At 44.9% G+C, this 15,182-nt stretch overlaps 1 protein-coding gene across 1 annotated transcript in view; it reads right to left on the bottom strand.

Moving 5' to 3' along the window:
• COL22A1 (collagen type XXII alpha 1 chain) overlaps positions 1-15,182 on the bottom strand; it is a 249,321-nt gene that overhangs the window by 23,704 nt on the left and 210,435 nt on the right. The window contains exons 49-51 of the mRNA XM_023514966.1: positions 9,077-9,130; positions 5,469-5,522; positions 1,777-1,830 (exon numbers count right to left, since the gene is read on the bottom strand). Of these exons, the coding sequence (XP_023370734.1) occupies positions 1,777-1,830; positions 5,469-5,522; positions 9,077-9,130 (162 nt within the window). The remainder of the gene's footprint in view (positions 1-1,776; positions 1,831-5,468; positions 5,523-9,076; positions 9,131-15,182) is intronic.

The raw sequence follows: 15,182 nt of genomic DNA, 5'->3' as shown, positions 1-15,182 counted from the left end.
AGCTATCTGTGACTGAGCCAGGGCCCACTCTAGCTATCTGTGACTGAACAGGGCCCACTCTAGCTATGGCACCTTGGGTGCTTTTACTTTCCTCACTGGGACTCACTTTCCACGTCCACAAAGTCTTCATGGAACCTACTTCTGCAGAGCAGCTGTGAGGACCGTAGAAGAAATGCACAGTGTTCCCCAGGAGTCCCAAACTGGCAGCTTCATTTCCCTGGAGGGGGCTGGGGGATGCCTGGGGCCCAGCATCTTCCTCTAGGGCACCAGAACCCCATATCCAGGGGCCTGAATGCACTTGCCTCCCACATGCTCATGACCAAAGCCACATGAGGGAGCCACACGCCCTGTACCGGCACTGGGCTGGAACGTCGCCTGTTCTGCCTTTTCCTTCCCTGTTCCCAAGTCCCCTACGAGGGCGGGAGGCATTACAACCTCCACTTCATAGAAGAAACAGAGGTTCAAAAGGTCCTTCCTGTGACTGTAGTCACAGAGTCAGCAACTGACGAGACGAAGGCTGGACTCAGGTTTGTCCATCTTGAAGCCCACACCCTTCCTCAAAGCTCTGCCCAACCCGCTCCTCACCGGGAGGTCCGGGAGGAGCTGGGCCTTCTCTGACCTGCCTGAGTCTGGCTCTAACCTTAGTTCCTTATCTCAAGTCCCAGTGGAGAGAGGGGTCTTGCCCACAAGGCAGGTCCCATTGATCTCCCTGGCTGAAAGGGAGCCCCTCTCACTCCAGTAAACCAGGAATCACCTTCTAAAACTCTATCTCTGTTGTGTCTCCCTTGAAAGGTGGCACTCCTCATCCTCAGCCTCATCTGGTGCAATTTTAGGATGAACAAGGGGACTTAGGAACAAAGAAAATCGATTTTCCTATTTTATTTCCTCCTTATTGAATTCTAGACAGACGATTTATTGATTTTTTTAAAGAAAAATTAGATTAAAGAACTAGCATTTTGAGCTGACATTTCTTGTCAGATAATTTTAGAATTATCATTAAAAATCATATTTTTTCCAAAAACAATTTAAGGAATCATGTAAACAATTTTAAAATTATATGGAGGTAAAGCATTAACAAAAAAAAATCCAATAACTCTAAAATACATGCATTTCATTTTTATGGAAAAAAATAGTATCTATGTGTATGTATATGTGTACAACAGCATATATATATTTAAATAGGTGTTGCAATTCCTAGACATGAAAACAACTAGAAAAAAATACCACATGTAATGTTTACAAGCCTTATACCTCTGTGTTGTAGAATTAGAAGTAACTTTATTTTCTTCTTTATATATTTCTTACTCTTTTTCTTAGTAGTACCATCATGAGTACTCTTGTCATACAGTGAGAATGGGTGAATTTTATAAATGGAAAAAAGAGCTATGGAAAGTTTTTGAAACAAAAATTAAGACTCATTTTTAGGTTCTAATAGCCAGAAAAAAATCCACTGCAAGTGTAATGAAAAAAACAACAAAGAAAGTTTATAAAACTAGAAGGTATTGAGGTTTGCAGTTCTGAACATGAATTTTATAGCTTTGGTATGTAAAAACTGTACTGATGACACAGTAACACCACTGTCTATGGGGAGGGACTTTGGGACCCCAGGGTCAGGTGGTCTTGGCTATCTCTGCCCAGGGGGCTTTGAGCCATAGGCCATGTGGCTGGCAGGTGGGTCAGGCAGTTTGGGCTGTCTCTGCCCAGGGGGCTTTGAGCCATAGGCCATGTGGCTGGCAGGTGTGATGCTATGGTGAACAATCTGGGCATGGCACTTACAGGTGGGCCTCGGGCACCCTCTGGTCCGGGCAGACCCGGCTCTCCAGCTTTGCCCTGAGAGTAAGGAAGAAAAGAAGAGTTTGAGGACAGACGTTGTTCTTGGCTTCCTCGAGCCAACCTCTGCACACCTGGCCGGCCCTTGGCCCTGGGACTCTGGCCTACTTTAGTCCACACACATCTCACTGTGCACTCAGGACTAGAACCCTCCTGGTTCTCCTGCGATGGTGTTAATTACACAGGTCTCATCTCCCCTCTGCTGTTAGAAGCACTCTGCTCTGGGTGAGAAGTCACGTGCCCATCGTGGCTATAAATGACCTGATGTCTACTCACACAGAAGGCAGCGATTACCTGCCACACTGAGGTTCAAAGAAGTGACACGTCTGGCAAGTCATTAAATAGCAAAGCCAGATTGACTTCCAGCTGAGTGCCACACCCGGGCCCACGCTGCTTCCAGGACAGCAGTGACACCTGCTCCCAGGAGGCCTGTGACACACAGAGCCTTACCCAGCCCTGCTCTCACGTGCACAGAAGCTCCAGGACACTCACTGTCTACAGTACTTCACTGCCTATGGCACAGCACTGCCCTGCACAGAAGGAAGCCCGGAATCAAAGCCCACTAAAGCCCTGGAAGCTCCAGTCACACAGAGTGATTGGGGCGGGTGGGAGTGGGGGGAGCACAGGAGAGTGGGGGAAAGGCAAGTTTGGCTGATGGGGCTACTGAGGAGCTTGCTGGACCTGGAGGACGTGCCCATCCCAGTGTTTTTCCCACCTCATTTCCACAGGTTGTAAACCTTGAGGTTTTCCTGGGCCACGAGAAAGGCGGGAGGGACAGGAGAGGTAAAGGAATACCCTTGGATTTAGAGAAAACGCCACAGAGAGAAGGGTGGGGCAAAGCTCTGCAGTCCAGGCTTATTTGGCTTTTCTCTGTCCTGGATGCCCCACCTCTAGTGGCATGGTCTTGGAGCGTCACTTCCTTGTAAATCTGGCTCATTTCTCCCTTATAAGTCTTTGCAACTGAGGCTGGAGGGTGCACAGACCTGGCCTGGTTCCTGCCCATAGTCACCTGTGACAGCCATCACTGGCCCCAGGCACCAGCAGAAAAATGGAACAGCAGCTGCTGCTTCCTGAGTGCTCTGCACTGCTGTGTCAGTGAAGCCTGACTGCAATGCAACAGGGGCACCCTTATCACCCCTCAGGAGAAACCCTGAGGCACAGAGAGGTTAAGTCATCTGCCCAAGGTCACATAGCTGAGATTCTAACCCAGGCATTTGGGCTCCAGAGTCTCTGGACTTCACCTGACACTTTAATTAATGTGCAAATGTCTCTTTTGAGGCAACTCAGAAGTCTGCTTACTCATCTCTCTGTGTCTACCCACACTCTCACTCTTCCATCTATGTATCCATCGACCTATGTACTGTTGACCTGTCTGCCTGCCTGTCTATCCACTTATGTTCCTCACTACAGGAATGGAAGGGACAAACTCAGAGTGAAGAGGAACCCGACCACCTACATGGACTCGACGTTGCCATTTCCCAACCGCATCCTCTGGGCCCACCCAGGAGGGCGCCTTCTCTCCGAGAACTCCTGCACAGTCTTCCCTAAGGCTGTGCATAGAAGGAGGACATTCCCTGGCCGTACAGGGTGCTTGGTTTTGAGGTATGGGAGGCCTGAGTGTGCGGGAACTGATGCCTTCAGGAGCAGAGGGTCCCCAGCAAGGCCTGGCCCCAGCTGCCCCTGGAGTCACTGCTCCCCACCTGTCTTTCACGACTTCCCTTCTTTCCCTGGCCCATTCCTTCTCCTTCAGTGATTCATGGCATCAGCCGCCACGGGCTGTCCCTGCATCCAAATCCTTGTCTTAACATCTCAGGGGTCCCTATTCCACCATTCCTGGGCCAGTTTCCTCCCAAACAACTCAGAGTGATTAAACAAGAAGGAACCAACTGGGTAATTCTGGAATGGGCACCCACACCAGAGCTGCCCCTGGTGTGGGCGTGGCCTCCTCCTGCCTCCTCCCGCTATGCCATCACCCTGACCACTGCTTACCCAGAATGGGCCTAGTCCTCTCTCAGCATCTGCCTGGTCCCCAGTCTGGCAGGCACTCAGTAATCAGAGTAACTGGAGACCAGAGTCCTCAGTTACCCACAGCACATCGACAGTCTCTCAGGCTGACACCTACTGCAGTGAGGGTGATGCCTGGCTCTGCAGCACTTAATCCCGGGGTTAGCCTCTGGGGTTGGGAATCCTGGATGCTCCATCCACCAGCTCTAGGACCTTGGCCAAGCTGTCAGCCTCTCTGTGCCTCAGTTTCCTCGTCTGGGGATAGTCATGATACTCACAGTCCATAAGGATTTTCTGAGACTGCATTAAACAATGCAATGAAGCACCCAGTGCCCTGGCCAGGTGCACACGCAGGTGGCTGTCACAGCCCTGGCCAGGTACACGCGCAGGTGGCTGTCACAGCCCTGGCCCAGGTGCACACGCAGGCGGCTGTCACAGCCCTGGCCCAGGTGCACATGCAGGTGGCTGTCAGTGCCCTGGCCAGGTGCACGCGCAAGTGGCTGTCAGCCATTGTGGGGTGTTCATGCTTCTCCCCCTGTCTGCCACACTGTTGCCCCGGCAGAGGCAGCTCTGCTGGATGTCAGCCCACAGCGACTCAGCAGGAACTCTGCGCTCTGCTGGTTTGCCGAAAGCCCTTTCTTTTTCTCTCAGCAGTGAATTCTGGGTTCCGCATCTGGAGCACAGTGTAAAATGATAAAGAAGGTGCTTCCAGCAAGTGGCATCAGATTCAGAATGAGTCATAATAGTTTGTGACCAAGCAAATTAAATGGAACATCAACCTCGCTGCAGAAACTTTAATGCAATTCCACTTAGTGGTTCTAAAGGCTCCACAGCTCTCACCTCAAAGGAGTTAAAGCTAGAAAACCTGGACCACTGGGAAAAGTAACTTACTAAAATGATTAACAGTCGGACAAGCCCAATGCATTCAGCAGAGTTTTCACCTGGGGTGATTCCCAGCGACTCAGGCAAGTTGCTGTATGATTCTCATTCTCTTCAAGGAACTAAAACCCCAGCACTGACTCACCCCAGGAATCAAGGCTTAGCGAGGGGCTGTCTCCAAAGCCAGTTGGTCACTGCTATCATTGTTGTTGAAATTTTGGTGTACAGTATTTCTATTTAATCACTACATCTTAAAGTTAATTTTTTAATAAGTAATGCATACACAAAGTAAGCAGGTAACGATAAAACGAAATGCTGTGGAGTATGAAGTTCCCTTCTCATTCCCCCGGCCCCTTGGCTGACAGTCATCCTCCCATGCCATGGGTGGAAACGACTTTTACTAGTGTTTTGTGGAGTCTCCCAGCGACTTTATGTGAACACTAGAAAAAATGTTATCTGAAATAAGGAGGCCCGGGCAATAGGAGCCAGCCATGGAGGGGGGACGGGAGTCCTGGGCTCAAGCTCTGATTCTGTCACCAGCCCATCATGCGACTTTGGGCCCATCAGACTCAGTCCCTTCAACTTTGAAAGGTGGACAGTGGTGTTTACCTTGCAGGGTTGTCGGGGTGAGTGATAAAAAGTGTGGAAACACCTACACTCAGGCTCGGCTCTCAGTAGCTCCCCTGCACCGAGCGGTCCCTACTGGGAAATTATACACTTGGCTTGTAAACTCACGGGAGCTCAGAGCCCCTTACCGGCTCTCCAGGGGGTCCGGGTTTTCCATCTCTGCCCTCTTTGCCTTCTTCTCCCTGTAAAGTAAATTCAGTTTGGTGATCAGGTCAAAGGTGAGTGGCGCAGAGGGAAGCCAGGTGCAGTTTCGGCAAGTCTTTCCGCCTCCATCCCCGCAGCTGTGTTCCCAGTTTGCAGCTAAGAGAGTGTCCCAACACACAGAATGGCTCTCAGTTCCTGGTTTCTCCCCCACCACCAGAGTTCTGGCTATGCGTCTATGACCTTCAGTACCTGCCACACAGTGGAAAAGAAACAGATTTTGCACTAATGTCATTGTTACGATTATTGAGCTAAGAAACTCCTCTGGGCCACCCTCATCAGGTCAAACTTAGGACTATTGGGCCCCTGCTGAGCATGGAGAAGGCAGGGAGAGTGATGCAGGTGGCAAGGAGGAGGAAATTCCAAAATGTGCAGGAAGTCACTTAGCACAGGGCCTGGAGCACACCAAGGCTCCATGGATGGTAGCAACGTCACATTTGCCATGGGTAGTTTTCATTTATTTTCATGAACTACAGTTACAATCCTGGGGTTTCCCCTCCCTATATCCCACCCCCATTAGCCCACTTCCTGCTGTACACAGGGCGCTAAGAGATGATGATTTCTGCAGGAGTCTCTGAAGATGGCCAGATAGCTGTGTGTGATGGCTGTGACATCAGCAGATGTAGTTCCCTGGGCCACCTGACCCAGGTTCTGGAGAGAGAAAGCAGAAAGAGCAAGGCAGAGGGAAACTGAGCCAAGCGAGGAGTGGGTCCTGCTCACACTAGTGGGCACGTGTTAACGGAGTTATGGAAACTCTCAGCTCCTCACTGCCCCTCTCCTGAAGACAGAGGATAAGCCTGCCTGGCAGAGTCGCCAGGGGGCGAGGATCAAAGCTTCCTTTTCAATGCTTAACAAAGGAGGCACTGGTGACAGCACTCATGCTAACAGAGTCATGCGCCATTCCCTGCCAGCGACCTCAGCATCAGCACCTGGGCCAGATGAGAAGCCACTGTGGACAGAGATTGAAACCCACCAGCTGGGTCTTGCGTCTCTCTCAGCACCTCTCTCAGAAGGGGCAACATTTCTTAGGGCAGAATATGTTCCTGTCTTTGGCAGATTATTCCTTCTACCTGAAATACCTTCTTCCCAAACCTTCTCAACATTCCCTTCCTGGAAAACTTGACTTTGAACACTGGTCTGGAATGTCATCTCCCCCAGGAAGCCCCAGATGCCCCTCAGAGTCTGGCTTGGGTGTCCACCCCCTGGGCTCCCATAGCTCCTGGTATGTATCATGCTTTAAGTTAATGGTTTCTTTCCTTCTTTCTTTGCTTCTCCATGAAACCACTGGGCAACATCTGGATATGTCTGGCAGCTCGGATGCTGGCACAAGCTGGGAGCTTGCTGGTGGAGGAGGAGGGTGGAAGGCAGGCACAATGTTGACAGCCACGGGTAGTTTCTACCCTAAGTGCCACAATGTGGATAAAAGAAGCGGTCTTACAGCACAGCTCAGGTTCCTGTTCAACCCTGGGGGAGGTTCAAGGGTGTCTCCTGGGAAGAGGAGGAGCTGTTGGGTGGGCTATAGTGAGGGAGCTGTGTGTTAGCTCCCAGAAAGCGCTCTGCTCAGAGCCTTCTTTTTGGTGAGCACAGGTACATGAAAGCTACAACTCCGACTGTCCAGGCCAAAGGGAGAAGGGCTATCCAGGCAGGAATAACCTGCCGGAGGGAGGCAAGGTAGTTTAGGGCAGCTGGGAGTGAGGGGCATGGGGCATTTGGAGTTAAGAGGGGTCCATTCACCAGGTACCAGGGAGGTAACAGAGCCTAGTCTTGGCCTCAGCCTGCGGTCAACATTGAGAAGGGAAGTGACACATGGTGGGGGGGAGGAAAAGGGGAGACAGGAGTTGATATTATGGAGAAAATAATACAATCATATCTAAAGTGGTTTCTTCTCTGTATCAACCTCTTATCTTAGTTTCAGAGTACTAAGTCCAAATTGGGACTTTTCTCTTCTTAGCTTCACTGTTGCTGCAATTAAATCAATATATACATTACCCAGCTGCTGCAACACACTGGCCTCTGGGGTTGCAATTTATACCAGCATCCCAGCATGTCACCTCAGATGTGTATCCCCTGGACAGGTCACTTAACTTCTGGGTTGCAGAGTGTCAACAGGGCTACTGATGATGCCTGGGGAATGCCTGCTCAATCCTCAGTCAAGGACAATATGTATCTGTTATCCTAGGAGGATGGGCTCCTGGAAGCACCCCACCCACCCACATATCTCTGTCATTATTATCTGCTGCATGCACATGGTGGTGGGGACTCGAGGTTGGAGGAAAGCTGATGTAGTTGCAGCTCACACAGGACCCATAGCCCAGAACACAACCCCGTGATTACTGGGCATTTTTCAATGCTATGTCTTTGGATCTAGCAAATAGTAAGTGTCCAATTAGAGTTTGTTGAATGACTGATTTGATCAATGAGTAACAGATGACAGATGAATCCATTACACCAAAAGAAATGTGATTACCTGCTGAGATGGAAATGCAGAAAGAAAGGAAGGAACAACCCATCTAGCCTGGGGAGAGGGTAGAGTGATCCTGGGACCAGAAGGAAGGGTCAAAGGCCTCTGCGAGTGCAAGAGGTCAAGAGGTATCCTGGAGGCCTGAGAGGGGTGTCCAGTGAGGCAGCAGAGCCTGGGGCCTGTTCTAGGAGCCCAAAGGAATCCAGTGTAGTTGTAACCAAAGAGGAGACAGGGAGGTTGGGTGAGGGGTATAGTGAGCAGATGCAGGCACAGCCCAGACTCGGAGCCACAGAAAAATTCACTCCCGATGCAGAAGGCAGGTCATGGCCTTTCCAGGGAAACCTTATTAAGAATGCCTTGGAGGGCTTGACGCTATTGGGAAGTATATTAAATTGCAAAGTTCAGAACAACATTTTTAGAAAGTAATTTTGTAGTATGTAACAAGAAACTTAGACATTAATGTACTCTGACAAGTAAATCACAGTTCAAGAAATCATAAAGAAATTTTTAAAATGCTATGTATAAAAATTGTTCATTGTAGTTTTTAAAATTTTATTCTAAGATTTGTGAGGCAACAGAAGAATGATCATCTGTATTACAGCTTTCATTAAATATATTATATGTAAAATTTAGGGACATTTTAACACTAGCCTGAGAAATGGAAAATGGGTATAGTATCACAAATAGTTGTGTATGTATGTATGCATTGATTGTTCCTATTACATATACTGTATATACAATTACATATAATATATATAATATATACATGTATACACACATACACGTAGAGAGAAAGAGAAAAAATACTATGTAAAAAAATAAGCAACGGCCAATATATGTATTAAAAAAGAAGAGTGAGACTAATTCCACCAAAATTCGGTTGACTTTGCCTGATAAACAAGTTAGTGATTATTGTGTTATTCTGATTACTTTTTCTTCTAATTTTTCTATAACACTAAAAATTCTGATAATGGTCATGCTTTGCTGTACCAATGGTGCAATCTATTTTTGTTTGCTTATTGTTATAAAGAGACATTGGGTTGCTGTTTTAAAAATAACTTTAACACCACTTACTGGGATTCCAGGTATTCCAGATGGGCCTTCGGGGCCAGGAGGTCCTTCTTTTCCCTAAAGGGTCCAAGACATAAAAACAGTATGACATATTTTATTCACTTTTCTGGACCTAAATGACTGATCTGCCCTCACAGGTTGGAGGAACAGTATTTAGCTAGAGGCAAGGAGAGCTTCTACTGCAGCCCCACCCATTTCTGGAATGTGCTTTCCCCAACGTAGCCAGACACCCGGGCAGAGACCATGGTCTCCCTGTCAGTGTGCACACAGGGCTAATTCTGGACATATTGCATAAGCTCAGGGAAGATCAGTGACTGGAAGGCTGGTGAGATGAAGCTACTGGGCTTTGGAGTCCACAAGACATGGGTCCAGAACCACCTCTGCCTCATTTGTTCCCACCCTTTCTGAAATTCAGGTGCTCCTCTCCAGCCTCCCAGCTGGAGTACTGTGCATACAGAAGCCTGTGCACAGCTGCCCGGGGATAACGGAGAGTTGGATTATTGCATGATTCGTTCATATGCTCCTAAACTCTTTACCACCAATGGCTGCTTTTAGTATATCTTGCCCCCGTGAAACAGATCTCTGTAATATTATGCTGCATGACAGTTGACATTGCCTAAACATATTGCCACTTAAACCAATGTAAAATTATAGCCACAATAAGACCAAATATTTACCTGTCCCTCGTGTCACAACACCCACAAACACAGAAGCAAATAAAGTAGATATATTTTTGTCAACCTGGGACAAAGATTTAACTATTAGGGAATTTAAAATATTGATAACAGAGCTTTCTATATTTCTTTCTGGATGCTTATTGTTTCAAAGGCCCGAGTATGGAAAGACCAGTTATCGAGGACAGGGGTGAGCAAACTTTGGCCCTCTGCCACTTTTTGTAAATAAAGTTTTATCAGAACACAGTCACACAATCAGCTTATATAATGTATTGTCTATGGCTAATTTTGCCTTACCAAGGCAGAATTTAATAGCTGCACTGAATGGCCCACAAAGCTCAAATATTTCCTATTGTATGAAAAAAAGTTTGCCAAGTTCTGTCCTAGCCCCATTCCCTGCAGTCCCAGGTAAGGAAGGCACAGTCACATAGGAATGCAGCAGATCTGGGGGAGGACCCCACCATCCCACTCCCTGTCTGAGGCTCTCGCCATCACAACCAGACTTCTCTTTATGTAGAGGGCAATTCCACTGGTAGATGCGAATGCAAAGAATGAAACTTAATCATGTATACTCTTACATTAATCCAAAAACATTTTTTAAAAAGCATAGCAGTGAAGTGGGAGGAGCAAGATGTCGACTGAGTAACAGCTTCTTTGCAACTGGGCATGGTGAGATTGGGGAGAGAAGACTCCAGGCACCTCTGACTTGTGGGCTCTGCCCAGAAACCTCCCTTCCGGGATGCAGGGAGACAGTGAGAGACTTCTGGACCCCAGGAGGAGGACAAAAGCAGTGGAGAAGTGGCAAGTGGTTGTGTTTGGTCTGTGGCCTTGGTAGCTGCCATGGCTGTAACTACAACAGCAGCAAGACTGCAGACAGGGAAGGCCTTCCCTGGGGGTTGTTTTGTTTCTTTGGACTTGGGCACTCAGTTGAATTACCTTGGGAGACCTTGGATGAGAGTGCAAGTGACTCTAAGCATTGTTCCCTTCTGCTGGGCCAGAAAGGAACTTTCATTGTTTGGCTGTGGACCTCGAGCAGCCATTGGGGGTGAGCTGCCTTGCAGGCTCTGCCCTAATTGTCACAGAGTGAGGCCGGGCTGGGAGATCTTGGGCGAGTGATCTAGTGACAGTGAACAACAACAAAGGCTGGGACTGAGAAGCCCAGGAAGAGCACAGCTTTGAGTGTTCAGCAGTAGGAAAGCCACCTTACAGCCTCGTCACTAAGGAGCATAGAGGGAGGCTGGTTTTGGCACAACTGATAAGCAGGCAGCCATTTTAGGAGAGATCCCAGGAATACGTGCTTTCCTGGGAAAGCCTCTGCTTAGCCAAGGTTAATGGTTTAAAGCGTCTTTTAAGTAGGCTGAGGAGAGATTCAGACTCTCAACCCTGCAGGGTTTGAGGGCAAAGAAGTCAGCAGAGGGCTCCAGTCTCCATCTTATACAGCCATATGAGCACTCTGATTAGCATTTCATATCCCAGAAGATCACCTGTTGCCCACACAGTATTCACCAACATATATATACTGCTATTTTTTGCTTTGGTTTTAGTATTTTTTTCCTTTTTTTTTTAAATTTCAACATTTTCCCCATAGATTTTTCTTTTCTTTTTTTTCTTTCTTCATTTTTCAAGTAAATATAATTTTCCATGGTTACCTTCTTTAATAATAAGAACATTTTGTTAGTGTTTCTGCCCCTGTTATTTGATTTTTCTTCAATTTTATCCTGTAAGGTTTTCTGTTTATTTTGGTCTGATTTGTAGTCTTTCTGTTTTCCCTCTCTATTTGGTAAAGGTGGGACCGAGTCTGCTCAGGCTGGCAAAGAGCTGCTGACCTCAAGGGAACCACCCAACCCAGCACCCTCAGAGGTTGGGGGTTTTAAGGTATACATCAAAGTACCCTACTGTACACCTTTATTACACCTGTCTCCCTCTTTCTGTGTCTCTCTTCTTTTGTCAATATTCCCTTTTACTCACCCTCTCTTCTTTCTCTTTTTTTTTTCTTTTTTTAATCTTTTTTCCCTTCTTGCTCTTTGAACTTCTCCTCATTTTAGTCTTGTACCAAAAGGACTCAACACCTTAGGTCAGAGGCATGGTAAGTTAAGGAGCAAGAGGAAGTGAAAGGAAAATTAGGGCAAGGAAACAGACCAAAAAAAAAAAAAAAAAAAAACAACACTCATGAGGAAGAAACAGCAGAAAAAACCTGGCAAAATGGAAAACCATACGAGAGGAACCCCCCCTCTATAGGACCATGAGGTAGCTACTGCAGAGGATTCCACCTATAAAGAAATGTTAGAAATGACAGAAGGGAAATTTAAAATACAGATGATAAAATCAATGAAGGAAAATGCTGAGAAAGTGGAAAATAACCAAAAGGAAATCCAAAAACAGAATCATATAAGAGATGAACAATATGAAGAATATAGAAAGGACATAGCAGAGCTGAAGGAATTGAAGCAGTCAATTAGGGAAATTAAAAATGAAGTAGAGAGTATCAATAACAGATTAGACTATGTAGAAGAAAGAAATCTCAGAGGAAGCGGCCAAAATCTTGAGATAACTCAGTTAAAGAGGCAGAAAAAAAAAAAGAGAGAAAGCAGAAGGTTCAAAGACAGAATTATGGGACTTCATGAAGCATTCAAACATGCAAGTTATAGGTATCCCAAAAGGGGAAGAAGAATGCCCCAGAGGAATGGAAGCCATACTAGAGAATATTATAAATGAAAACCCCCAAATATCACCAAAGATTCTGACACACTCCTTTCAGAGGAATATTGGTCCCCAGGTCATCTCAACTCAAATAGAGCTTCTCCAAGACACGTTGTGATGAACCTGTCCAAAGACAACACAAAACAAAAGATTCTGCAAACTGCCAGGAGTAAGCACCAATTGACCTATAGGAGCAAATCCATCAGGGTGACTACACTTTTCTGATGAAACTTCTCAAGCCAGAAGACAATGGTCATCTATCTTTAATCTACTTAAGCAAAACAATTTCCAGCCCAGATTTCCATATCCTACTAAGCTAAGCTTTAAAATTAACAGAGAAGTCAAATCTTTTACTGATATGCAAACATTGAGGAAGTTTGCCACAACAAGACCAGCTCTACAGAAAATACTTTGACCTGTTCTACACACTGACTATCACAATGGACCACTAGAAAAGTAAGCACCCAGAAGTTAAGGTCAGAACCTAGCTTCCACAATGACGCAAAAGATAAAACTAAGTAACGGACTTCCATAAAATAAGATGAATAGAACACCACCACATTTACCAATTATCTCAATAAATGTTAATCACTTGAATTCCCCACTAAAGGGGCATAGACTGGCTGATTGGATAAAAAAGCACAAGCCATCCATTTGCTGTCTGCAGGAAATACACCTAGCCTCAAAGGACAAATTAAAACTCAGAGTTAAGGATTGGAAGACAATTTTTCAGGCAAACGGAATTCAGCAGAAAAGTGGGGTTGTAATCTTATTTTTAGACACAAGTGGATTTAAAGCAACTAAAGTCAAAAAAGACAAATATGGACATTTCATATTGGTCAAGGGAAAAATATAACAAGATGACATTTCAATTCTAAATATTTATACATCCAACCTAAATGCTCCCAGATTCCTGGAACAGCCCTTAATTAGTCTGCACAATATGATATCCTATAACACCATAAAAGCAGGGGATTTTAACACTTATCTTACAGAGCTTGACAGATCCTCTAAACAGAAACTAAACAAGGATACAAGGGACTTAATTATAACCCTAGAACAACTGTGCTTGATAGATGTATTTAGAACAAAGAATACACATTCTTCTCATAGGCCCATGGAACAGTCTCCAAAATTGATCATATCCTAAGACACAAAACAAACCTCAACAGAATCAAAAAAAAAAGAAATTTTACCTAATATCTTCTCAGACCAAAAGGCATTAAAGGTGGAACTCAACTCCAACAAAAATGTTCTACCCGACACAAAGGCATGAAATTAAACAACCTTATGCTGAATGACAGTTGGGTGCAGAAAGAAATAAAAGAGGAAATCATTAACTTCCTTGAGCATAAGGAAGGCACAAGTTACTAAAATCTGTGGGATACAGAAAAAGCATTCCTCAGAGGAAAATGTATTGCTTTAGACGCCTACATCTGAAAAATAGAAAGAGACCACATCAACAAACTCACAAGCCATCTTACAGAACTGGATATAGAAGAATACTCTAACCCTAAACCGAGAAGAAGAAAAGAAATATCCAAAATTAAATCAGAGATAATTAAATTGAAAAGAAATGAATCATTCAGAAAATTAATGAAACAAGGAGCTGTTTTTTTAAAAAAAATAAATAAATAAATTAGATAAACCTTTGGCCAGACTAACTAGAAATAAAAAAGTAAATCTCTAGTAACTTCAATCAGAAATGATAAAGGGGAAATAACAACTGAGATGCCACTGAGATACAAGAGATTATCTCTGAATACTATAAGAAACTCAATGCCTAGAAATTTGACAATGTGAAGGAAATGGATCAATATTTGGAATCACACACTCTCCCTAGACTTAGGCAGGAAGAAACAGATCATCTGAACAGGCCAATTTCAAGCATTGAGATCAAAGAAACAAGAAAAAAAATCTCCCAACAACAACAAAAAAAAATGCCCTGGTCAGGATTGCTTCACACCAGAATTCTATCAAACCTTCAATGAAGAACTTATTCCCATACTTCAGAAATCATTCCAAAAAAATGGAGGAGGAAGGAATTTTTCCCAACACATTTTATGAAGCAAACATCAGGAAAAGAACCAACTAAAAAGGAGAACTTCAGGCCAATTTCACTCATGAATATAGATAAAAAAATTCTTAACAAAATCCTAGCCAATAGATTACAGCTTATCATCAAAAAAGTCATACATCATGATCAAGGTTTCACCCCAGGGATGCAAGGCTGGTTTAACATATGCAAGTCCATAAACATTATTCACCATATCAACAGAAGCAAAAACAAAGACCATATGATCTTCTCAATAGATTTTTAAAAAAGCATTCGATAAAATCCAGCATTCTTTACTAATTAGAACACTGAAGAGTATAGGTAGAGGTAACACATTTCTTAAAATGATCAAAGCTGTCTATGACAAACCCACAGCTAATATTTTACTGAATGGAGTAAAACTGAAGGCTTTTCCACTTAGAACTGGAACCAGACAAGGTTGTCCTCTGTCACCATTACTATTCAACATAGTGCTAGAAGTTCTAGTCAATATAATCAGGCAAGAGAAGGACATAAATGGCATCCAAATAGGAGCAGAGGAGGTCAAACTCTCCCTCTTTGCTGATATGATCTTTTTTATTTATTAAATCACAGCTGCATACATTAATGCAAACATGGGGTACAGTGTAGTGTTTTCATATACATTTTGAAATACTTTCATCAAGCTGGTTCACATAAA

Source organism: Otolemur garnettii, unplaced genomic scaffold, assembly GCF_000181295.1.
Source record: "Otolemur garnettii isolate 467f Iridium unplaced genomic scaffold, OtoGar3 scaffold00062, whole genome shotgun sequence".
Taxonomy (NCBI): Eukaryota; Metazoa; Chordata; class Mammalia; order Primates; family Galagidae; genus Otolemur; species Otolemur garnettii.
Note: the sequence above shows the minus strand (reverse complement) of the source record. Positions and strands in the feature narration are given on the sequence as shown.